Source organism: Atractosteus spatula, chromosome 7 (assembly GCF_055471065.1).
Source record: "Atractosteus spatula isolate fAtrSpa1 chromosome 7, fAtrSpa1.hap1, whole genome shotgun sequence".
Lineage (NCBI taxonomy): Eukaryota > Metazoa > Chordata > Actinopteri > Semionotiformes > Lepisosteidae > Atractosteus > Atractosteus spatula.
In genome coordinates, this window is record NC_142712.1 from 14,442,702 (window position 1) to 14,467,600 (window position 24,899).

Genomic DNA, 24,899 nt, shown 5'->3' on the forward strand with positions numbered 1-24,899 from the left:
GAAAAAGCATGTGAAACATTCTACTCATTTGAGTTAAAAAAGCATTTCAATTAATCAATTAATCAAAAGATTAACCTTTAAGAACTAAGTGGCAGCTTTAAAGTAGTTCAGTGACCTATAATATCTGCTAAACAGTGGTTCTCCAGGACCAGTACTGGAGATTACTGTTTTAAAGAATCATGTGGGTAGATGAAGATAAACATTTCAAAAGCCATGTGATCCCTGCATTTGAATGTAATAATTTGCTTGATTTAATTTAGATATGCAGAAACTCTCAAGCAAACTCTCTCGGGAGCTCAGGAAGGAAGCACAGAAAGAAGTGAAAGGGGAAATAAGCAAAGCAAAGGAATGATACAGGGATAAAATAGAAAAATACATGGCTATGGGAGATTCCAGGTTGGCATGGCAAGATATTAAATCCATGGCCAGTATCACCCACAAGAGTAAGGGTAGTACTGTTCCTGTGTTAAATGGCATAGATGGACAGCAGCTGGCAATGATTTATATGTGTCTTACACCTGTTTTGAAATGAATCCCATAACCACCCCAACCTGCAGTACTGACCTCCCAGTATCTGTTGAGAGTCTGTTAAAATGGATTCAGTAGAGGTGCATAAGCTGTTTAGGAAAGTTAATGTGAGAAATAATAATAGCGCCGATAATGTGTTTAGATAATGCATGTGGAAGAGTTTTGCAATCTTGTGCAGATCCGCTGTGTGATGTTTTCAGTTTGCTTTTTCCAATGTTCTTAAATCTACAAATCATCCCTTCTCTGTGGAAGAAATCCATCACCCTAATCCAAAAACTGCCAGGCCAAGTAAGCTTAGCAGCTACAGACCAGTCACTCTTACTGTACATCTCTACGAATGAAAAGTCTGGAGAGATTTTTATAGCAATACATCACAAATAACACAGGACCTCATTGACACCCTATGGTTTGTATACAGAGAAAGGAGGGGGGTAGACGCAATACTCACATTGTCAAATCTGGTCTATCATCATCTTGATCAAGCAAGGTCATTTGTAAGGATATATTTATTGACTTTTCCTCTGCTTTTAACACAATAAAACCATTGTTGCTTGCACAGAGACTCTCAGAGAACTTGAAGCTAAACAGTAAATTGATAAGAATGGTCCTAAACTGTTTAACAAATAGGACTCAACAGGTCAAATTGGGGAACTGGTTATCTGACATTGTTTTGTCCCCCTTATTGTACGTTTTTAACACTAATGATGGTAAAAGGAAACACCCATCCTAAATTATTTTACTAAATGGTGTGATGAGTTCTCTTTGCAGTTAAAAAGAAAGGAGCTCATTTTAGGAAAATTGTAGAATTGTCAGTGACTACAAGTACTTGGGACTGATCATAGGCAAAAACCTGAGATGGGACAAATGCTGCCACACAATTTATAAAAACAATTCAAAGGAAATTAAGCTATTTCAAGGAAGTTAGAACCATTCTAACACTTTTCTACAAGTCTTTTATTGTATGTGTCTTAACATGCTGTCTCATTTGCTGGTTTGATAACATCAGTTCCATTAAATATATTAGTCTGGGGAAATTAGTCAAAATCAGTAGCAGATTAATTGGGGGCAAATCAAATCACCACACATATGCTCTACAAACAGAGGGTAGCAAAGTGTATTATGGATTGTGTCTCTCAACCCCTCCACTGCCAGTTCACACTTCTCCCATCTGGGAGATGCCCTTTGAGTCCTCAGGTGTAATACTAATAGACACAGGAAATATTTAATCCCCACTGCAATACCTATTTAAAACAACGAATCTTAACTATCTTCTCCCTTACCTAGCTGTAAAACTGTTGCACTGACTTTTTGGTAGGTAATAATTTGCCTGTCAGTGTGTTGCTATGTTGGAAGTGTGCTGTAAAACGAATTTCCCCAAATGGGACCACAGAACTTGAACTGAATTCAAATTGAGTTCTGCTCATTAGAAGTGTAACACTAAATGTTATTTTTTGGAAAATATCTCCATCTAGTGGACTGCTATTGTATTGCAGCCCTCAACCCTTTTCTGTTTTTTTCCTCCTCACCCTGACCGCAAGTCGAACATATTTTAAAGATACACATTTCCTCTTGTTGAAGTTAAGGTTTCCTGTTATGGTGCAAAGAGATGACAGTTCCTAGGTTAATATAGGTGAGTAGAATAGGCTTGTCCGAGAAAAGTGCAGATACTTTTGAAATTCCGTATGTTGAACGAAGATTAGTTTTACAATAACGTAAATGTGCAGAATTATCGGGTATTAAAAAAAAAAGCTACGGGTAAAGTTCATTTTGGATTTTTAAGTGCAATTATTATTATAATGTAAAAGTGCTGCATGGTTTGCGTCTTAAAGGTTAATCGTAAACGCGTGTTTTTAAATGTTTACGGCGTTTTTATTATTACTGTAGTTTTCTTACATATATGCTTTAATTAACGATTAAAGTGATTAACAAAAAGAATCAAAAATACAATGAAGACTCGTTACGGTTTATATCAGCAACCATGCAGCAAGATGCTTAACAGTGACGTTAGAATGAGTCTTTTGAAACATACATTTTCTGCGGTATATTGCAGGACGTCTCTATCTTTAGAAACGTTGGTATTCTTCATCTCTTGAGGTGGGATTCAGTGATATGTGGTGTCGCGAATAAGGGGATTTTCGTTTGTAGTCCTAGCCAGTTGATATTACCTAATGCTTATGTAATGGCATAAAAATGCATTTTTTGGGATACTTTAGGGCGAAAAACAAAAAAATGCCGCTATTAAATAAGCATTAGAAACACAACAAACACTGTTAGTTCCGATACACATTCACTGCATTTATGTTTATATAATTGTTGTATATATGAGTTACCCAATGGTGCAGTGGTCAGCATTGCTGGGGTTGTAATTTCATTTAATTCCTGAACTGGGGCGCTGTCTGTATGACGTTTGTATGTTCTCACTGTGCTGGTGTGAATTTTGTCTGGGTGCTCTGTTTTCCTCTCACAGTCCATGACAAACTGGTAGGTTAATTAGCTCCTTGAAAACTGGACCTGGTGTGAGTGTGTGCGTGTCTGTGTGTGTCCTGCGATGGACTGGTATCCTGTCCAGGATGTACCCTGTCTTGTGCCCACTGCTTGCCAGGATAGGCTCTGGCTCTCCCATGACCCCGAATTGGAAGAACCGGTTAGAAACTGAATGGATGGGTGTTGTACAGTATGTACACTATTCGTTTTTATTTTCTTCTTTGCTGGTTTATAGTACAATACTATGGTTTATAGTCCTGGATTTTACATGTCAATAACAACATATTATTTTCAGTTTCAGCTGTGGGAGGTGCACCATGGCCTCCCCTTCGCCACACAACCGCAGCAGGAGCGAGGATGAGGATGACCCAGTGGATCGGATGATTTCAAAGACGGGCTGCGCGGAACTGCACTACGCCGTGCAGGAGTGCATGGCAGAGCACCAGGACTGGAGGAAATGTCAGCTTCAGGTCCAGAACTTTAAGGAGTGCATGCTGGCATACCAGAAATCCAAAAAAGAGGAAAGCTTACAGAAGGCTCGCATACTGTCCCGGGTTCAGAGTTGATGAATACAGACACCCAGGATCAGGGTGACAGACACACTCTTGCTCTTAACCAAGTGCCTTCTTTCATCAGTTACGAATTACTGTAAAAACGGTTGTACAATTGGATATATTGTGTTAAATTGTAAAAATCAAAATGACTGTGACAGCTTAAAGAATTTATAGCCTGGTCTATTTTGTGGTCACTGATGCTGGATTCCCGTGAGGACATTTTTGGCTCGCACAGCTGCTTCAGAAATAAATTTTCAACAAAATTTCAACAAAAATGTTTTTGTAATTATTTTATTTTTCCTCTTTTGTAGTTATATTTTCAGGTTAACACACTGACATAATACATGCCAACCCAGCTGCTAAACTGGCTCTCTGAAATGATTTTTAAAATTGTATTTACTATTATTTTATTAAATAATGTTGTTTAGAAATCCTTTTATTGGGCTTCTTTTCTCTTAACCTGTGTCTTTCTGCGAATGAACAACATGCCCTTACTACTTTGATGGGAAACGGGTGTCAGTGTGAAAAACAACTAGAATATACAGGTACAGTAAAGAAACATATCGTATGAGGTAAACTGAAATATTTCTTTTGTAATATATGGTTTCAGGAAAATACGTTATGGTGGAAAATGTTAAATTATAAGTCTCCAAAGTGACAGTTTTAAACAGAATCTAGTTTTAACTTCACCTGATAAATAGTTTTTGAAAAAACATTTGGAAACCTCTACTTGTGGATTGATTGTTCATTTATTCAGACCAAAGGAGATGGAAAAATACCATCAGAATGCTGGTTTTAGTAATTAACATTTTCCCAAAAGATAATTTTAAGCTAGCACTAAAGGGAACTTTAGAGGTCAGGATACCAGAAATGTGTAAAATGCTTTTATAATGGTTCTTCTGGAAACATTGGAAATTGAAAAACAATGTAGTTACTGTTAAAGGTGCTGGGCACGGATTGTGGTGGTTTTATTTAAGTAGTGCAAGTGTCAATATAATATACTGTAGCTACTGTATTCAGATTTTTAAAAAAAGATTTTACTGAGAGGCATTAAAATGCAACAAATGTTATTGATTTCAATACTCCTCTGTTCCATTTTAATGCCTCAGTATATTAAAAATGCCAGAAACACATTGTGACTATAAAATATAAAAAAAACAGTTCCCACTCTTGTTTTTTACAGCTTGTAAATCCGCTAGTACAGTATGCTGTTAATACATGGAAGTGGATGGTATTCTGTAACAGAACTGATCAGCCCTTTCTGTTGTTTGAGAATGCAATAGCAACTCCACTATGTTATGCTGCAATACAATACAACATAGCTGGTAGAGAATTTTATTCGTAGTACGGACTTGTTTAGAGTTCTTGTTTCTTCAGTGCTCCAATGCTGTTGGACCATATTATATTCAATTTTTATTACATGGCTCAATTTTGATAGTTTACTGTCATGTACAGTAAGTACATTGTAACTTGTACTTTTTGTTGTATATTTCTCATAAATTCATGATAATCCACTACCTTGTAACATGGAACATGGAGCATGGAAGCATTTTTCTTCATGTGCCTTGTCTTTCTCAAAGCAGTTGTGAACTAGAATATTTCGGAAGGTCCCTATCCCTCCTCTAGCTTTCAAAACATTTCTACATCTTAAACATTTTGAAAATTATTTGTTATTGTGTGGGAAAAACTAAGAAATAATGCTGCAAATAAAATCTATCACCAAATAGGTAAATAAATAAAGGCCTACAAAAGCAGTCTGAAAGCACTGTTTTGTGTTTCCCATCTTTTCAAGTCGCAGTAACATCTGGTAATACACCATATAAAAACCCGTCTGAAAGACATTCTGTGCGTTACATCAAAATCATTATTCTATATTTATGACTTTCCTGTAGTGTAAAAAAGGGTGAATGTCATGTTTTATATGAAATAAACAGTATTTCGCAGACTTTTTTGTCCAGAACTTAAACCTGTTATTCAGTCTAAATGCAATAATTTACCATAAGAAAAATGAAATTTCTCTACTCAGGCTTGATGGATGCCAAAGCCAACATTTTTGTGGATTCTGATCAGCTTGCAATCAAGAAATATTTAAATTTTGTATACAAAGTAAAGGTTTATTCCATGCTGAAAAGAGAAGAAAAGAAACACAGTGTTTTTTTCTTCTCTTTTCAGCATGGAATAAACCTCTACTTGTTCCTTTGCAGCCTACGCATGCTGTCACAACTACCTACAGTACTTGAACTACTATATAAAAAAACTAAGGTTCACAGTTGCTTCTCTTGATAGCTTCAACAGTATTTATGTGGCAATTACAAAGAAAACAAAAGGTGAAAAAGGCCATTTCCACTGTATTGTTTTAAATTGTCACTAATACTAAGAGTAAAGACCAAGAGTAAAAATACACTTACTAAGGTTAGGTTATTTTAAAAAGCAAAAACATCATTAACATCATATTCCTATCAAACAATTAATGACGTGGTTTAACCCTTTTCAATAACTTTTTAACTTGCTCCATTACCTCCTCAGTTTTTAAGGTGTATATGATTGGATTTAACAGAGGAGGCAATGTAGCTGATAGAGATGTATTTAGGATTCTAGTGTCAATATCGATTGTTATGTTTACCCATGCAATCATGTATGTTACTAGAACAGGAACAAAAAATATGGCAACTAAGATCAAATGCGCTGAGCATGTTTTAAATGCTTTCCATTTTCCCTCTGCAGACACAATCCTTGAAAGGGCAAAGATAATGCAGACGTATGACACAATAATAAATGCAAGTGGCACAAAAATGAAAGAAACAATGTAAATTACAGCAACATTCCAGTTCTGAGTGTTGTCACTGCAGGCCATTTTAAACACCGGTCCATGGTCGCAAAAATAACTAATAATGACTGGAACTGGTTTACAGAAAGACAATCGTGTTATTAAAATCATTGAAGCTAGTAAAATAGCTAAAGCAAATACCCAGCAAAGAAGAATAATGATGATCATCCTGGAATTTGTGTTGATTGTGCTGCTTCTCAGTGGAAAACAAATAGAGACAAATCTTTCGTAAGACATAACGACAAGTGACAGAGATTCCAGGGCATAGAAGTAATGAAAAAAAAACATTTGAATTATGCACATATCATATAGCACAAACTTTGAGTTAAAAAGAAAAAAATCTATACATTTTGGAATAAGAGCTGTGCTAATGCTCACATCCACTACAGATAAGCTAAAAACTGATAAATACTTTGGTGTATGAAGACACTCTGAAAGCCATATAACAGACATTAGAAAGAAGTTGGCTGCCAGAGTTCCCAGGTACACAAAAGCCAGGAATATGAAATAATATTCACTGTGTTGCAGATTCTGAAAACCAGCGATCAGAAACCCCACAGGCTTGGGAAATGTTGTATTCTTTTCCATTAATGCCAGCTGCTGAAAGATCTTTTGGATATCTGTTGTTCTTTTACCTCTTTTTGAAACCTACAATTAAATCAGAAAAATGCTAGTAAAAAAAGGAGATGATAATGCAGCAAAATAATAAATGTAAAAAAATTATAACAATTATCTCAGCAGGTAAACTGTTGCATTTTTGCACAATTTATTATCAAGTAGAGAGTATTAGTCTAAGATGTAGAATTTATACCTGTCTTGAAGATACTGCTGGAATTCTCAGCCTGTTGTCTAGTGAGCCCTTGTAAAAGCTGTCCTTTTATGTGCCAGTCTGCCTTTCGGATCACCAATCATCGAAAAGAGCAGTATTCCTGTGTGGGTGTTCATGCATGTGTGTGTTCATGACCACCGGGTGCATTTACTATAGTTTTATACTGTGATTTTGAAAAGAAGAATTTCCCCATTTAACAGTACGCATACTGTATAATCCAGAATCATGACATTTTTCTCATTGTCTTTTAAGATTTTATTTTTCAATATTCAAACACAGTTTGTTCACATTTTATTATCCATTGTTTAACAAAAACAAAAGCACTCCAGAAAAACACAAACATGTAGCATGACATACTCCCCTACTACAAAAATGTTCTTTTAATCTAGGAGTACCCAAAGCTGAAGATTCATCCTGAATATTAGTTTGATCAAATTGGGCTGAGATGCTTTGCTGAAATGATGGATTTAAGATATGGCTGCTACATAGAACATTTTTGGCAGACAGACATTGATAGAATGTCCCTCTTGTGAGCAGCAGCATTCCACTGTCTGCATCTCTTTGTTTACTGGGAGATCTCTCAGTATTTAATCCACTGAACAATACTCATCGCCTTAACTATTGCCAAGAAAGTTATTTTCTTGAACTGGAAAACCAGAAATGCACTTAATGCCACACAATGGTTAAATCTACTTATAGAACACATATCAGTGGAAAAAAATGACAGCATCTGTTAAAAAACAAAATTACACATTTTACGGAAATTTGGGCTCCATTGATTGGAAATCTAAATCTAAATGCACACTCACATATACTGTATACATATAAAGAAACAGGTACAAATACAGTACATGTACACTTACAAAGAATGCATCACATATCGCCATTATTAGCCACATTTTCATTTTTTCATTTTTTTTAAGGGGTCATTATCATTCCTATCATCCCATATTATTATTGTTATTATGATTATCGCTCCTTTATAGGTAATAAGTAAACTGTACGAAATGTAGCCATAATGTCTACCAAGTATACCTCACATTTACATTTTGTCCTGTCTCGTCCTGTCCTGTGTGTTCAGTTTGTTCAGTTTGTTTTTCTCTTTGTTGTTGTTCTTGTCAAATTTGCATTTTCAAAATAAGTTGGTATTAGACTTCTTAACCACTTCTAGAAAATAAAAAGATATGGTTGCTAATACAGTATGCATACTTAGCAATAACTGGAAGATATACAGTATATACTCTAACAATTGTTACATCTTGGCCATCTTAAATGGCTTAAAGGAGAAAAGTACAGTGAATACAATGAAATCTGAAAACTTCATTGAGGCTTCAGTAGTTTGGCCAAACCATAAGAAGGAAATAAAGTCATAATTTGATTTAGATTTAATGCCTTAACTTGCTTGGCATAGTGAAAGACAAACTGACTCCAAGGAAGATGCTGTTGGAACCCCTAGAAGAAGTTCAGTAGTTCTGCCCATCCTAGTGTAATTAATATAGAACAGGGGTTTATTTAGGTTTAGGTAGGTTTATTAGCTTAACTGTACTGGCTGTGGAAATTGGAACATGACTATAAGGATGAGGCTGTCTTCTGAACCTATACTATAAGTCTGCTGTCTGAACCGTTTAAGGTGAAGTCTGATTTGTGATGTTGCAAGGACAGAACAAGAATTTGCAATAAGTAATGTATGGAAGAAATGGAGGCCATATATGAATACTTCAATGAAATTTGTATTTTTTACGGGAAATGTAAAGTCTGAAGTAAAGATGGTCAAATTTCCAAGCTAACCTGTGTGACTGTGTAGTGGGAAGAGCTGCGGTGAGCACTGGTAAAAAGTCACCGTCCCTGGTGAGGGGACGGAAGCACCGTCACTGAGGATAGCAGAGACCAAACATAATACAAAAAGAGTGAAAAACAAGAGCACCACTGTGCTGCTTTACCTCCAGGCTGGGCTTTCCCTATTTAACTGAAGTGGGACATGTATACATCTCACTTATCCAGCATCACAATATCACCACTTAAGCACATTTTGAGAGGTGTTGCTGGGGTCTGTTAATTTAGCCTGCAACAAAGTTACGTTAAGATGCCATAAAGCTGACTTGCTTTAGAAGCCCCAGTGACTTAACGCTATATACAGTAATGAAAGACAGGAACAACACCCACAAATAGGACAAAGCAGACCAATGTCTGCTGCATATCAAAGGACAGAACCTAGAGCAAGACAGAGTAGGACAAGAAGTAATTACATATCAAAGAACAGGACAAACATTCAGATTGTGAAATAAACTTTCTTTTGACTGTAAATAAGAGCTGGGAAACCCTTGCAGTTTGTCTGTTCTGTGGGGCAGACCCAGCGCGCATTGTTGGACTTATTGAGCTCAATAAACCTGAATCTGCACAAGACTGTGTCTTGCTCCTCTGATGAAAAATTTCCCACAACAATAACAAAAATGCGTGTGTATGCCTGCCCCAGTGAAAGTGCAGGCAAAAAAAAAAATGAAAAGAAAGCCTTCCACTGTTGCAATCCCCTCCGGGACTTTCGGTGAAAACTCCCCCCATCCGGGGTGGCCCTGCTCATCCTGTCGGGGGATGTCCAGTGTGCCTTTATAGGACCCGTCCAGCTGGGGCTCATCAGCTGGAAGCCAAAACAGCTGGGACTACAAAGGTGAGGCATCACCCTATGACCAGGGCTCCGCCTCCACACTGGACAGGTCCCCGCGATATGCCACACTTGTATGAATGTAAAATTCAACGCATGATGACATAATGAATTGTGTTCTGAGTGAGAGTGATGAAGGGATACAGAGGATGATGACTTCTGGACAGAAAGGAAACTGGTGCAAGAGCCGCATTGTAAGATCCAGGAGGACACATGCAAAAAACAGTGGGCTTACTAAGGTATTTGTAGCTTCTCAGAAAGTGAAATAATGGAGGATTGACTTTTCTGCTGTTATCTTTCCCTCATTTTCATTACAAATGCCTCAGAATCAAGGACAATTCCCTGAAATGTTAGCATTTCCTGAATGTAGTATGATCAAATCTTTATTTTGTGCTGGAAGGTACCCCAAATATAAAAAAGCTGGGAGGGAACATTGGCAGAATGAATGATGAGACTTTCATTTAGAAAATCAAAGGTTGAGGGGCATTTAGGAAGGCTGAGGAGGACCCAACAAAGAGCTTCACAGAGTTACAACGCATTAGAACTGTTGACCTGTGTGAACCAGGTATTTCACTCCATGACTCTGATCATACTGTATGTCTGAATAAAGGCCCTGACTTTTGACATAAAACATGCAGTGCCCAAGATGTGTGTATTTTTAAAACTAATATGCTTGAGCATTCAAGGGCTGATTAAATTTAACACTTTCATGAATGAAAGAAATTCAAGGTCAGCAAACACAACAAAGAAAATGCTACATACTGTAGGTAAACATATCTGTTGTGGGTGCTGTCAGGGAAAGTCTACTTTGAAACACTGTGAATTTTTTACACTACAGAATTTGGAAGGTTGGGAAGCAGTGGGATTAGATGTTTCTTCTTGTTTCTGTAGACCCCCAACAGATATCCTGTTAAGAGAACCTTTGTTCCCAGTTAACAGTCTTCTGGAATAGTAGACTACTTCTTCATTAGCTAGTGTGAAAGATCCTCAATTCTGTCAGCATGGCTCGGGGTACCTTGTCAGATCAAACAAGTCCTGGATTTACAGCTGTCTTTAGTTTATTTTTTTGTTAAAAAGTTTTAACACAAAATAAGAGACTTACTAAACTAACAAAAACACTTCTACAAACTAATAGACTTCTTAATGAAGTCACAAACAGCAACAGCAACAGCAACAGCAACAGCAACAGCAACAGCAACAGCAACAGCACATTAGCTCCTGCTTTTATTAATCACTTCCCACCAACTACTCACTTCCCTAAACCTACCACGAGACACCCTTTTATACACAATGAATAATTTACTAATGTGAAACTGCACCTTCTAAATCATTATATAATTACATAATTAGAGACTGATTCACACCAGGTGAAACTTTCAGACAAATGTCTTTGAAGAAACATATACAAGTGTATATTTGGCTCCCTCTCGTGGCAGCCAGTGGGTATCGCAGTCTTTCCATGGCACTAACTGCCATCCAGGTACCACACACCTGAAAATGGCTCCAGAGCCGAAACGTTTTGCCTTTTTTTTCAGCATGGAATAAACCTTGACCTGTTCCTTTTCAGACTACGCATGCTGAGACAGCAACCTGTTCTAACTTAAAACAGCTACATGTTCTAACTCAAACGTTTTGCAACTCAGACAACTTAGATTTATATTCAAAGATAATGTTTCAGATGTTCGTTTATAGTAAAGTTTTATTTTATTTTCTGTAAGATTTTTGAAAGTTTACAGTTGGGAATTTATCATGACATTTGTGCATCTAATATTCTTATTTCTGCAATGGTAAATAATAATACTGAACTGTGTGCCTAAAAGCAGGATAAAGAAAAAAAGCCCAAGGAAGAACTCATTAATCAACTGCTTAATTCCTGCTTCCTGGCACTAATTTTGTATATTTCCTTATTGTTCCTTAAACAGCTTAAGATCATAATTACATGGTTGTTATGACCAGCATTCTTTAAAGGGAATAGAGTTTGGGGAGCATTCTACCAAAATTGTGCTGACTAAAACTCTAGGGACATCTGGTGTCCAGGATCAGAACTACTTTTAAAGATGTTACTTAACATTTTGAATAAATTCTAGTGGCAAAGGTAACATGAACAACTTACAGTAAGCATAACTCTAAAATTATACTTCTATATTCAGTTACAATGTAGCATATATAAAGAAAATGAAGTATTGTATTTACCTGAATGTTGATGTGTTGCAAAAATGCAATGATTTAATAATGCAAGAATTAATACAGCTTCTTCTAATACACATTCTTAAGGCTTATGTCTCTTAAAATAATTTGCTGCTGCATGGAAATGCTAAGGTTCTTGTAAAATGGCACTTAGAGGTAATAATGTTTATTCTAAACAGAAACATTGTAAGATATTCAAAATGTGCAAAAACTTAAATCTTAAAAGTACATTTTAATAATTTTACTCAGTTTCAGATGTCACATGATCTACTAACAATAATAATAATAATAATAATAATAATAATAATAATAATTCTAATGATTTAATGGAGCATCTTTCTGCTTTCTGATAATCTTCTTAATTTGCTCCTTAATCTCCTCAGTTTTTAAGGTGTATATGATGGGATTCAGCAGAGGAGGCAGGGTTGCTGACAAAGATGTGTTGAGAATTCTGGTGTCAGTGTCCACCAGCACATTGATCCATCCAATCATATACATTATTAAAAGAGGTATAAAAAATATGGCCACTAAGGTTAAGTGGGCCGTGCATGTTTTAAATGCTTTCCACCTCCCCTGCACAGATGAAATCCTTGAAAGAGCAACTATAATGCACACATATGACATACTAATCAAAGACAGTGGCACATAAATGTACATAACAATGTAAACACTGGCTATAGTCCAATTTGCATTATAGCTGCTGCAAGCCTCTTTGAACACTGGTCCATGATCACAGAAATAACTCTTAATGACAGGCACAGGTTTGCAGAATGATAAGCGTGTTATAAAAAACACTGCAACAACAAAAGAGATTAAAGCTAATACCCAGCAGAACCCAATTATAAAGAACATTCTGGTGTTCGTATTGATAGTGCTGCTTCTCAGAGGAAAACAAATAGACACAAGTCTTTCGTAAGACATAACAACAAGGGACAGAGATTCCAAGGCATGAAAAGAATGAAAAAATAACATCTGAGTTAAGCATGTCTCATATAACACAAATCTTGAGTCAAAAAGAAATTGATGTATACATTTTGGAATAAGAGCTGTGCTAATGCTCACATCTACTACAGATAAATTAAAAACTGCTATGTACTTTGGGGTATGAAGACAATCTGAAAACCATATAATTGACATTAGGAAGAAGTTGGCTGCCAGAGTTGCCAGGTAAATGAAAGCCAGGAATATAAAATAATATTCACTGTGTTGCAGATTCTGAAAACCTGCAATCAGAAAACCAACAGGTTTAGAAAATGTGGTGTTCCTTTCCATTGCAGACAGCTGTTGAAAGAGTGCTTCAGTTTCCCACTTTTCACTTTTTCTCCAACCTTAAATTAAAAAGACAATGAAAATGAAAAATGACAGTACTGTAGAATTAATAATGATCCTAGAAAGACAGTACTAATCTCATCATACTGTATGTCCTACATAAACTCATTCACCAGCAGTAGTGTTGAATAAGGTAACATTTTAGAGGCACTGTGAGTTATTGGTGATCTTTGCAGTAGATCTCTTCCAATTCTATTTGAAGCATTTTTTTGTTAATACAAATTGAAATAGTCTGTACGTACTCTCTAGCATGTTCTGAAAAAATAAACATATAAAATAATTTAATAATAAAAAGGGAATATAATTTCATAATCCCTGAAATATACAATCTGACTAGTGCCAGATTTGCACTTTGTAAGGCATATGATATTTTTACCTGACAGTGAGATGATGGAGATGTTCCTTCTCTTTGCTGTCTTCTCTTTGTTTCAGCATCCTACTCTAATACTGTCTTTAATGAGTCAGAGTGTAGCTGTCATCACCCTGTCCTCAAGTGGTGTTGCAATTCCTGTGAGGATGTGTCACTGCTCTTGTATTACTGAGCTATACTAATAGTAGAAATAGTATTCGATTTGTCCATCACCTAAAGAACAGTCCACCCTTGAGAATTCAGAGAAGTGTCCCTTGTCAACGCATTTATCCCCTTCAAGGAGAGAGCGACACGTTTGATGCAGGTAGCCGACATCTGGGATCGACTGATACAGGGACTGTCAGGAAGAGCTTTTCTTCCCGACTTACAGCCGGTGCCGGTCAGGAATAGGCCAGATGTACCAGCACTTCTCATGGGGAGGCACTTCTTCAGTCAGTACAAAACATAAAAGCCAGACTGCAAGGTGTGCTCATGCAGTAAAAGCAGCGATCGTGTACTTCTTTAAAACCTGTCCTGAAAAAACATCATAATGCCGAACGACTTGCTTTGAATTTTACCACGCAAAGTTGGCGTACAACAAAAACTAGAAAGCTGGCCAAATTAAAAAAAATATGAAAAAACAAAACATGTTAAAATGTCAAAGTGTCAGTATCATATGGTATTTTAATAAAAGACATAAAAGACAGCTGTTGTAACTGATAATTAGCATGATCAGTTTTCGGTTATCATTATCAGTTCAATACAGTTCTCTAGCTTGTGAGTCAACAGTAATGTGTCTTGATGGCTAACGCAGTCCTTGTGTGTTTGAGTGTGTAGGCGTGGGAGGAGATAACATTAATAACAGGGGATATCATTAATTAATTCAGCTTTCATTTATGAAATACTACCATTGGGGTGAGATTTGTGATACCGTGGCTGTTAATGGGAGCAAAACACATTGGATGCCAACTATCGCTGATCAATATAAACAAAGATGTAATCAAAGAAAAAACAAAGACTGTCTACATTTAGCATAAAACACAGAAATTCTTAATGTTTATAATGTTGGGGCCATATTGGCTTGGTAGTCAATGGCCTAGCCACCTTATTAAAAATGATACCCTGGCATTCTACAAGAAGTGTCTGGATCATCTATTAAACACAAAACAGGATAGAAGAGATAAATATTAGAGTTCTGGAATTCTATGGAAGTAATGAGTGAAAGAACATTACAAACATGAGGAGTCCATTTCTCCTATCGGTCTTTCCTGGTTGTCTTGGAATGTGCTTGGTTGGTCTTCTGTGCTCTGACTCCATTATCTTCAGAGAAAAACACGACAAAAAATATTTACTAGGGGATAACATTAAAGAAAACGGACAATTGTTAGCCTCTCAACTAGTCTTCTGTATATAGTGTTACCAAATACTGTTGCAAGTGCTGAATTAAATATTTGCAAAGACATGTTTGAAGGTAAATAAACAGAAACAATTGTTACTTTGGTGTGTGTGTAATAATATCACTGATTTAAAATGTATTTAAAAGCCACTTTAAAAAGGTGGCTACCGTAGGTGGATTGTTCCAACTCCAACTTCCCTTTGCTTCAAGAAATGACTCCTGTTCTTGACTTCAAAAGCAGTTCCAAATCATTTAAACTTGCTTCTTCTAGTTTCTCTTTCACTGTTCTTGAAAATGTCCTTTGGAATGACTTTGCCAATGCCCCTGAAGATCTGAAGTACTTTGGGTAGGCTCTCTTCTTGTGTATGATAATAGGTATTAAAAATAATTAGTTCCTACAGCTTATCAATGTAGGGATTTTGTCTTTCCTTTAAGACTTGGAATGTGTCTGGTTGTTTTTCTCTTCAACATATACAGAGAAAAAAACATAACAGAAAAAATGTTTTAATAGGGGATTACAGTAAAGAAAAAAGGAACAGTGTTAGTCTCTCAACCAGCCTTATTGCTTTTTTTTGGACACTTCTGCATGAGCTGAATTCAGTATTTGCAAAATACATCCTTCAAAATACAGTAATTAAACAGCAGCAGATGTAGCTTTTGTGGTTGCATTGTAACTTTACCACCTATTCATTATTCCTCTATTAGAAATTTGTCTTGTGCTATACAGTTAATGTGCTTACACACACCTGCAATGGAACATACTGTATTCACAAAAACAGTATATAATCTTCCAATTGTAATTAAAGTATACATGTGGTTTGTAATCTGAAACTTACTGTAAGATAAAACTACTTTAAATTTTACCTCAATACAACATAAACTAATAGTGGAGATAGTGCAAGTCAAATCAGTGGTGGACTATACACCTTCAACACAGCTGCGTCAGAAGCTATTGCTTGGCTCAGAGACCTTGCATTCATTTAATAAATAAGAATTACAGTACAAGTAATGTATATGAGTGTTTTGTAATCTCAAAATTAAGGTAAAATAAATTACCCTTCTTACAATCTAAAGAAGGTGCTGTTACGATCCCGGCCTCCCGGCAACGGAGGAGGCAGAAGTAGGCGTAGCCCCTATCCATCAGTTCACCTATTAGTTTTCCCATTCACCACCAAACCCCCGTCACATCCTACTTAAACACCTGTCCTTCCCTACCTCGTTGCTCAGTATTGGTTTTTCCGTTCGAGCTTCCTGGTTGCGCTACTTCTACTCTGTGTTCGTCTTGGCTTTCGGTTTGCGTTTTTTTCCCTTTGGACTTCGGCTTTTCGGATCTCGGTTTGGCTTGGTTACTTTCGCTCTGTTTCGGATCACTGGCTACCCCTGGATTATCGGATTGCTCTACTGACTACGACTTCGGATCATGCTTCGGCTTCGGTACTCGTTCCCTTTCGGATATCTGGCTTCCACTGGACTCTCGGCTCGTTCCTACGATTACGGCTTGCTTTCGGATTACGGCTTGGCTTTGTTCGCTCCTGCAAGTGGGTTCACTCACTGGTTCGGTCCCTCGTACCGAATCCCTAACAGGTGCTTGTGAAGTCCAGTACTTACGGCAGTTCTGTTCTGTTGTACTTTACCTTAGAGTATAATTTTTTCTCCAAAGGAAAACAATTATACAGTAACAAATACCTTTTCAAAGGATCTTTCAAAAGCAAGTTTATATATCAATTTGTTTAGAGGATGATTTAAATTTTACAGGAGCAGAGCTTATTGAATATGTATTATTCCTACAGAGTTATTCTTAATATGATTCAATAGGAAAGACAGCAGCCAAGAAATAGGTATATTAAGAGGTTTATTGAGTATTTAAAATTAGAATAATTTGGCTTAACCCAAATTATTAGAGAGAGAGAAAGGATTGAGAGAGGTAGTTGCAGAGGTGGTGACAGGGTGGAGGAAAGACAAATGTGAGGGAGAGAAGGAGATAATTTACAGTATAATGTTTAAGTGAGGAAATGATGTTATGACTGATTACAGATTACAGACAGCAGTAGATGACTGAACCTGTCTGTTTTCACCCCTCCTGAACTTCCATTAAATACTCCATTTAATAAATTAGAAATGGGGTGTAATTGTGGGCTTGAAATGAGTGAAAGAGCTAGGCTGTCTAAATGAGGGGGCTTTTAGTGAAGATTTCAATGTGCTTTATTTACATATGACACTCCATAAATATTTAAAAACTACAAAAAGGAAATAACTGTCAGGAAACCAGTTGGTAGAATAGGAGGACCCTTATGCGGAACTGTGAATCCCACAGAATGCACAAAAGAACAGGCACAATCCAAAAGACGAAATCCAGGGGCTTGGTCAAATAGGGAGGCAATGAGACCGGTAACCAGGGAAATCCTAAAGACAATCCAAAGACAAAATCCAAAAGGCATGGTCAAAAGGCAGTAGCAAAGATTTGGTACCAGGAGATCAACCAAAAGGCTTAGAAACACAAGAAAATTCTGCAGGAGGCTTCTCAATAGTGAGCCTGGATTGGTGTGTGAGGGAACTTTAAATACTGAAGGAAAAGGGATGTGGTTGGATAATTGGTCTGGGAGTGAGAATTTGAGGAATCTGGTGCATGTGGGAATGTGATGGGTTCAATTAGGAATGAAACTGTGAAACAGTGGGAATGCAAGGGTGTTTGCGAGGGAGAGTGTGGGGCGTGACAGTACCCCCCCCTTTAGGGTCGGCTCCTGACGACCCTATGGAGCGTTTACAAAAGAAGTCATCAATGAGACTGCGATCCAAAATATCTCCCTCGCAGACCCAGGAATGTTCCTCTGGGCTATAGCCCTCCCAGTCGACTAGAAATTGCCGGCGGCCCCGGAGCCAGCGGGTATCCAAGATCTTATTGACCGTGTAGGAGGGTAGGCCGTCGATGAGTCGTGGTGGGGGTGGAGGTGGTCGAGGCCGGGAGAGGGGAGATCTATTGTAGGGTTTCAGGAGAGAGACATGGAAGGAGGGATACACCTTGAGAGTCGGAGGAAGGGCGAGGGGATAGGTTACGGGGGTGAGCTGGGACATGATGCAGAAAGGTCCAATATAACAGGGTCCCAATTTACGTGAAGGCTGTCTAACGGGTAAGTTCTTAGTAGACAGCCAGACGAATTGTCCTTGTCGTAATCTGGGCACAGGTCATCAATGACGGTCTGCAGCTGTCTTCTGTCACAAGGAGGTCTTAAGAAGGGCAGACCTGGGACGTCTCCAGATTCTCTTAAGGAAGGTGAGGCTTGTCTGGAGGCAGGGAATGTCCGAGTCAGGGATAGAGTCCGGGAGAAGGGAGGGTTGGTATCCCAGGAGCAATAGAAGGGGGACATCCCGGTGGTGGAGGAAGAAAGAGAATTATGGGCGTATTCAGCCCAAGGGAGGAGAGAGACCCAGTCATCTTGTGAAGCGGAGATGTAAGCTCGAAGGTAAGTAAGAAGGTCCTGGTTGGTTCTTTCTGTCAGTCCATTGGATTCGGGATGATAACCAGAAGTGAGAGACGTGGAAGTCCCAAGAGATTTGCAAAAAGCTCTCCAAAATCTTGAAATGAATTGGGGTCCCTGATCTGATACAATATCTGCAGGAATGCCATGAAGTCTGAAGACGTGAAGAATGAAGAGGTTGGCCATGTCTTGAGCAAATGGAAGAGCAGGATGTGAATTAAATGAGCCGACTTCGAGAACCTATCTATCACGACCATGATGGTAGTCTTACCTTGACTCTCGGGGAGATCCATCAGAAAGTCCACTGAGATGTGGGATCATGGTCTTTTAGGGAGTGGGAGTGGTTGGAGTAGACCAGGCTTCTTAAGGAGGGAGGATTTGGACATGGCAGAGATGGAACAAGCCTGCACGTACCCAGTAACATCAATCCTCATAGAAGGCCACCAGAAATGTCTAGAGATGAATTCCAAGGTACATTTGACACCGGGGTGACTTGCAAAACGTGGATCATGACCCCAGTGCAGAACAGTAGAGCGTATGGCATCAGGAACAAAGAGTCTATCCGGAGGGCATTGGGGGTGAACGGTTTGGTTGTGAAGGGCACGTCTGATCTGGTTTTCCCAGGTCCCATCTAATAGCAGCCACAATTCTCTCAGGGGGTATAAATAGGTTCAGGAGGGTCCAAAAAGCCCGGAGGGTCACGGAGGCGAGATAAGGCATCAGCCTTTACATTCTTGGATCCTAAACATCCAAGTAATGAAAAAATGGAACCTAGAAAAGAAAAGCAACCAGCGAGCCTTGCGTGGATTTAAGCGTTTGGCAGTCTGTAAGTAGGAGAGATTTTTATGATCCGTAAGAATAGCAAAAGGGTGTAAGGCCCCCTCCAACCAGTGTCTCCATTCCTCCAGGGTGAGTTTGATAGCCAGGAGTTCTCGGTCTCCATCGTCATAATTGGTCTCGGCCCAAGACAACTTCTTGGAAAAAAAGGCGCAGGGGTGGAGGATACCCTTCTCTCCATGACGTTGAGATAATATGGCGCCAACTCCATTGGCTGAGGCATCCACCTACAGAATGAATGGAAGGTTGGGATCTGGGTGACGGAGGAGGGGGGCTGTAGTGAACAGTCTCTTGAGGTGAAGGAAAGCTCGGTCTGCCTTAGGGTTCCATTTACCTTGATTAGTACCTTTTCGGGTCAAGGTGGTAATAGGAGAGACGACAGAGCTGAAATTCCTTATAAAACGGTGGTAAAAATTCGCAAACCCCAGGAACCGTTGAACTTGTTTTAAATTCTGGGGCGTAGGCCAGTTCTGTATGGAGTTGGTCTTGACAGGGTCGATTTCAATGCCCAGGGGTGAGAGGATGTAGCCAAGGAAGTGGATTCTGGAAACATGGAAAGTGCATTTTTCCATTTTGGCGTAGAGTTTGTTCTGTATCAACAGGTGAAGCACCTCACACACATGAGAGACATGCTCCTGGAGACTGTGGGAAAATCAGAATGTCATCCAGGTATACCAGGACATATTTGTGCAAGACATCCCTAAAGATGTCATTCATGAAACCCTGAAAGACAGCAGAAGCATTAACCAGTCCAAATGGCATTACTTGGTATTCATAATGACCGTGGGTAGTAATGACTGCCGTCTTCCATTCGTCACCCTCCTGAATGCGGATCAGATTATAAGCACCGCGGAGATCCAATTTAGAAAAAATAGTGGCGCCCCGGAGTGATTCCAAAGCTGATGAAATCAGAGGAAGGGGATAACAGTTGTAGCGGCAAGGCTTATTAAAGTACAGGAATTAAGTTTGCTGCTCCCTTGCTAGTCCCTCTCTCCTTCATCTCACTGGTGCTTGATACAGAGAGGCCATTCCATTTGGTTCACAATTAAAGTGTTTTTCTAGCTGATAGAGTGTCCTGATAAGGAACAACTCCCAAGGCTGAGACACATCAACCACCCTAACAAATGGTCATCTCTGGCGCCTCAAAGTCTGGGAGATTCTGGGAGAGTCTCATCCCAAGTTTGTTTACAACCCTAAGGTCAGAGTGCATTGTTACTCATCCTCAGCCAATCAGGAACTGGTAGGGCAGGTTAAACCCACGTGGGTCTCGGATGCCCATGAAACTTTCAACCAATGAACGACCGTGGTTCCTCCAGGTAAAACAGGCAGCACAGAGCCCCTCCGGTGCGCCTCCTGGACTTTTCTCAGACTCAGAGCTCCTCCTGAACATCCTCTGACTCAGCTCAGACCACCACGTAATGGCCAGTGTGTCCAAGTGCAGGACTTTCCTTTGTTCTAAGAGTCGAGAACGGAGGATGCCAGCGTGTAACCAAAGGATCCACCCGAGGTTAGCCAGCATCAAGCCTCGTGAACCCACCACTAACGCTCACCTGATCAACAAGTGAACTACGGTCGGAACTGTGGACAGCTGAAATCAGTATTCAGAACTAGTGCTATATCAGGAACGAACTGGTCTTCTTCCTGTCTAAAGAGTGTGACCTGCTTGGAACCGCAGTCACTTTTCTCCTGTGCACAAACTATGCTAGTTTCAGCCAACACTAATTAGCCGGTCTTCAGAGAGCATCAGCAGCAGAAATCTCTCCCACGTCGCAAGCCGCAACAGCACTGCCTGGTACCGAGCCAGAGAGCGCTAATTGGACACAGCAACGAGCTTGCCACTGTTTGTTTGTGTCTGCAGGAGATTTGAATCCCCACAGATTGGATGAGTATTCAACATTCTGCATTACCACTCGAGAATTCAATTGTTACCTCAACACCAGTTGATATCAATTTAATTCCTTTGAGTGATGTACTTGCTTTTGAGTATCTAGTGTAGAAGTTGTAATCCAAGTTCATTTATGAAACAGTCTAAATGAATGATATACTGAACGTATGTCCCTCTTGGTATTTGTAACAATTCGTGATTGAATATATACCTTTTGTATTCTGCTACCCTCACGATAAGATCTGTTATGTTTATATGCACATTTTATGTATTAAGAAATGTATTCTCATGTATTAGTATCCGTGTGTGTGCATTGTTTGAGTTATCCCGCAAGGTTGATTCCAATAGCCATCAAAGAATCAATTTGTGACTTACTGCTACAATTAATAATTCTCCCAGTAAAAGCACAAAACCCCTACATTTACTAGTGCCTCGTGAGAGAATGCCTACACAGTTATATTGTTCAGACCATGATAATCATTGCAGGGTCTGAGAGAACCAATTTTTCTTTTTAACAAAAAAGAAACTGGCGCAGCCAGGTGAGGAAGAGGGGCGGATGAAACCAGATTCCAAGGATTCCTGAATATAGTCCTCCATAGCCTGAGTCTCATCGTGGGAGAGTGAATAGACATGGCCTTTAGGGGGGGCAGAACCCCTGGAATTAGGTCTATGGGGCAGTCAGACAGGCGATGAGGCAGGAGGGAGGGGCACGCACGCACGCACGCACGCACGCACAAGAATTCTACAGGAGGCTTCTCACTAGTGAGCCTGGATTGGTGTGAGGGAACTTTAAATACTGAAGGAAAGGGGATGTGGTTGGATTATTGGTCTGGGAGTGAGAATTTGAGGAATCCGTTGCATGTGAGAATGTGATTGGTTCAATTAGGAATGAAATTGTGAAACTGGGAATGCAAAGGAGTTTGCGAGGGAGAGTGTAGGGTGTGACAATAACAAAGCAATCCAAAATAGAGAGCCCTGACTAAAATATTAATTTGAGTTTTTGAAGATAGTGGCAGCGACGGGTCTGCTTCTGAAGCAAACTCTTTTGAAACACTTTGTGTGATTCACACCTGGAGTGATTGATCTCCATAAAGAACAGGTCTTTCCAAAAGACACATATTCACTCTGAGTTACAGTGCAATACCTCTCCTCCACAGAGACCATGATACCCCAAATGTGTAACACCTAGCAGTATAAACATTTCCAGCTTGGAAGTAAAAGGGGATGTTTGCTAAGAAGTATGGGGTCCAGATGCTGTGATCAAAGAAATCATAAAGTTTACCTTGGTTACCTTGGTTATTTAAGTTCTGGGTAAATCTTTAAATGTAAATCAATAGTCCAAAAAGACACCATACAGCATTAAAGGAGATTAAGACAGAGGAAAAGAGAAATGAAAAGACTACAAGGGTGAGAGAAGACACTAGGGATGAAATCTGAACCAGAAAAATACTCAACTGGAGCTAAGTATTTGAAATTTTGCTAAAGAGAGCTTGCTATTCTATGTTTTTAGGGAACTTGGATTTTTCTAAGTGGAAAATACATTTGTTAAAAACAGCCTGTCCTGCTTGGTGGGTGCATTTTAAGAATAGAGAGATATGCTCCCATTTATTTTGTAGCATCCAGGTTTGCAGACAGATTCAACTGCAGGTTGCATTTGATTTATAAGGCACCTTATCTCTTATTTTTGCCTCTGTAGGCATTATTTAAGAGTTGAATACTTGGTAGCAGTCTGAGGTTTTCTGGGTGGTCTAGAATTAGGCCTCTGAAACATTTTGTACATACTGTACTGTGTACATTGAGAAACCTGTGTGTTGTATGTTTAGTTTGTGTGTAGTGTAGTGTGTACCACTGTTATTGTCAATAAATATTTGTTTAACCGATTGTGCGTGAATTATTATTCTTTTCACCAAAGCTGTGCCAAAGAACAAAGAATTCACATGCCACAAATTATATATAAATATAAATATGATAAATATTCAACATTTTTGCAACAATGTTTTTTTTTTGTGAAACATATGTAGGTGACACATCTTGCTTTCTGTGGTGTGGCCACAGACAAGACCAAAAAACGCTTTAGGGGAAAAAAGTGAATCCAGGAATAAATGTAACAATCATCTGTTACATTTCAAGATTTAATTTAAAAAAAGCACTAGTAATGAAAGACAAATGTTTAATAACTCTCAACTTTGAGACAAAATGTTAAAAAATATATTAATTATGTTACATAACATTTTATGATCTACACTGTTTTAAAGTTAGTTGTCAATGCATCATAAAAGTAAATACTTAATATCTTGTACTCTGTGCAGAGAAAAGCACTGACACTTCCAGACTAATTAGAATTCTAATTATTTACTGAAGTCTTCTGCTTTCTGATAAGATTCTTAATTTGCTCCATGACCTCCTCAGTTTTTAAAGTGTATATGATGGGATTCAACAGAGGAGGCAGGGTTGCTGACAAAGATGTGTTGAGGATTCTGGTGTCAGTATCCACCAGCACATTTATCCATCCAATCATATATGTTACTAAAAAAGGTATAAAAAATATAGTAACTAAAGCTAAGTGGGCTGTGCAAGTTTTAAATGCTTTCCACCTCCCCTGCACAGATGAAATCCTTGAAAGAGCAGCTATAATGCACACATATGATATACTAATCAAAAACAGTGGCACAAAAAAAAAGGTAACAATATAAACATTGGCTACAGTCCAGCTTGGAGTGTAGCTGCTGCAAGCCTCTTTGAACACTGGTCCATGATCACAGAAATAACTCTTAATGACAGGCACAGGTTTGCAGAATGACAAGCGTGATATAAAAAACACTGCAATAACAAAAGAGATTAAAGCTAATACCCAGCAGAACCCAATTATAAAGAACATTCTGGTGTTCGTATTGATAGTGGTGCTTCTCAGAGGAAAACAAATAGACACAAGTCTTTCGTAAGACATAACAACAAGGGACAGAGATTCCAAGACAGAAAAAGAATGAAAGAAGAACAACTGAGTTAAACATGTCTCATATAACACAAATCTTGAGTCAAAAAGAAATTGATGTATACATTTTGGAATAAGAGCTGTGCTAATGCTCACATCTACTACAGATAAATTAAAAACAGCTATGTACTTTGGTGTATGAAGACACTCTGAAAGCCATATAATTGACATTAGGAAGAAGTTGGCTGCCAGAGTTGCCAGGTAAATGAAAGCCAGGAATATAAAATAATATTCACTGTGTTGCAGATTCTGAAAACCTGCAATCAGAAAACCAACAGGTTTAGAAAATGTGGTGTTCCTTTCCATTGCAGACAGCTGCTGAAAGAGTGCTTCAGTTACCCCCTCTTCACTTTTTCTCCAACCTAAAATTAAAAAGAAATTAAAATGAAAGATGACAGTACTGTAGAATTAATAATGATCCTAGAAAAACAGTTCTGATCTCGTCATACTGTATGTCCTACATAAATTCATTCACCAGCAGTAGTGTTGAATAAGGTAACATTTGAGAGGCACAGTGAGTTATTGGTGATCTTTGCAGCACATCTCTTCCAATTCTATTTGAAGCAA

General features: G+C 38.6%; 4 protein-coding genes across 5 annotated transcripts; 1 reads left to right on the forward strand and 3 right to left on the reverse strand.

The window, feature by feature from the left end:
• The first annotated feature begins 2,093 nt into the window (after positions 1-2,093).
• Positions 2,094-3,841, forward strand: LOC148830559 (uncharacterized). Of its 2 annotated transcripts, none has more exons than XM_088922447.1 (2): positions 2,094-2,158; positions 3,308-3,841. In XM_088922447.1, the coding sequence occupies exon 2, from the start codon at positions 3,330-3,332 to the stop codon at positions 3,576-3,578; it is 249 nt and encodes an 82-aa protein (XP_088778573.1). In that variant the 5' UTR covers positions 2,094-2,158; positions 3,308-3,329; the 3' UTR covers positions 3,579-3,841. The 2 variants fall into 2 exon arrangements, with proteins under 2 accessions (XP_088778573.1, XP_088778574.1); XM_088922448.1 differs by lacking the exon at positions 2,094-2,158 and adding an exon at positions 2,163-2,283.
• A 2,192-nt stretch (positions 3,842-6,033) lies between these two features.
• LOC148830560 (olfactory receptor 6N1-like) lies at positions 6,034-6,981 on the reverse strand. Its single transcript, XM_088919906.1, has one exon. The coding sequence runs from the start codon at positions 6,979-6,981 to the stop codon at positions 6,034-6,036; it is 948 nt and encodes a 315-aa protein (XP_088776032.1).
• Positions 6,982-12,383: 5,402 nt separating this feature from the next.
• Positions 12,384-13,340, reverse strand: LOC148830561 (olfactory receptor 6N1-like). Its single transcript, XM_088919910.1, has one exon. The coding sequence runs from the start codon at positions 13,338-13,340 to the stop codon at positions 12,384-12,386; it is 957 nt and encodes a 318-aa protein (XP_088776036.1).
• A 10,344-nt stretch (positions 13,341-23,684) lies between these two features.
• On the reverse strand, positions 23,685-24,638 carry LOC148830562 (olfactory receptor 6S1-like). Its single transcript, XM_088919912.1, has one exon. The coding sequence runs from the start codon at positions 24,636-24,638 to the stop codon at positions 23,685-23,687; it is 954 nt and encodes a 317-aa protein (XP_088776038.1).
• Between the last annotated feature and the right edge of the window lie 261 nt (positions 24,639-24,899).

What these genes read in the sequence shown, in the direction of transcription:
- LOC148830560 (XM_088919906.1), bottom strand. Translation starts at nt 6,981, where the DNA reads ATGGAAAAGAATACAACATTTCCCAAGCCTGTGGGGTTTCTGATCGCT.
- LOC148830562 (XM_088919912.1), bottom strand. Translation starts at nt 24,638, where the DNA reads ATGGAAAGGAACACCACATTTTCTAAACCTGTTGGTTTTCTGATTGCA.
- LOC148830561 (XM_088919910.1), bottom strand. Translation starts at nt 13,340, where the DNA reads ATGGAAAGGAACACCACATTTTCTAAACCTGTTGGTTTTCTGATTGCA.
- LOC148830559 (XM_088922447.1), top strand. Translation starts at nt 3,330, where the DNA reads ATGGCCTCCCCTTCGCCACACAACCGCAGCAGGAGCGAGGATGAGGAT.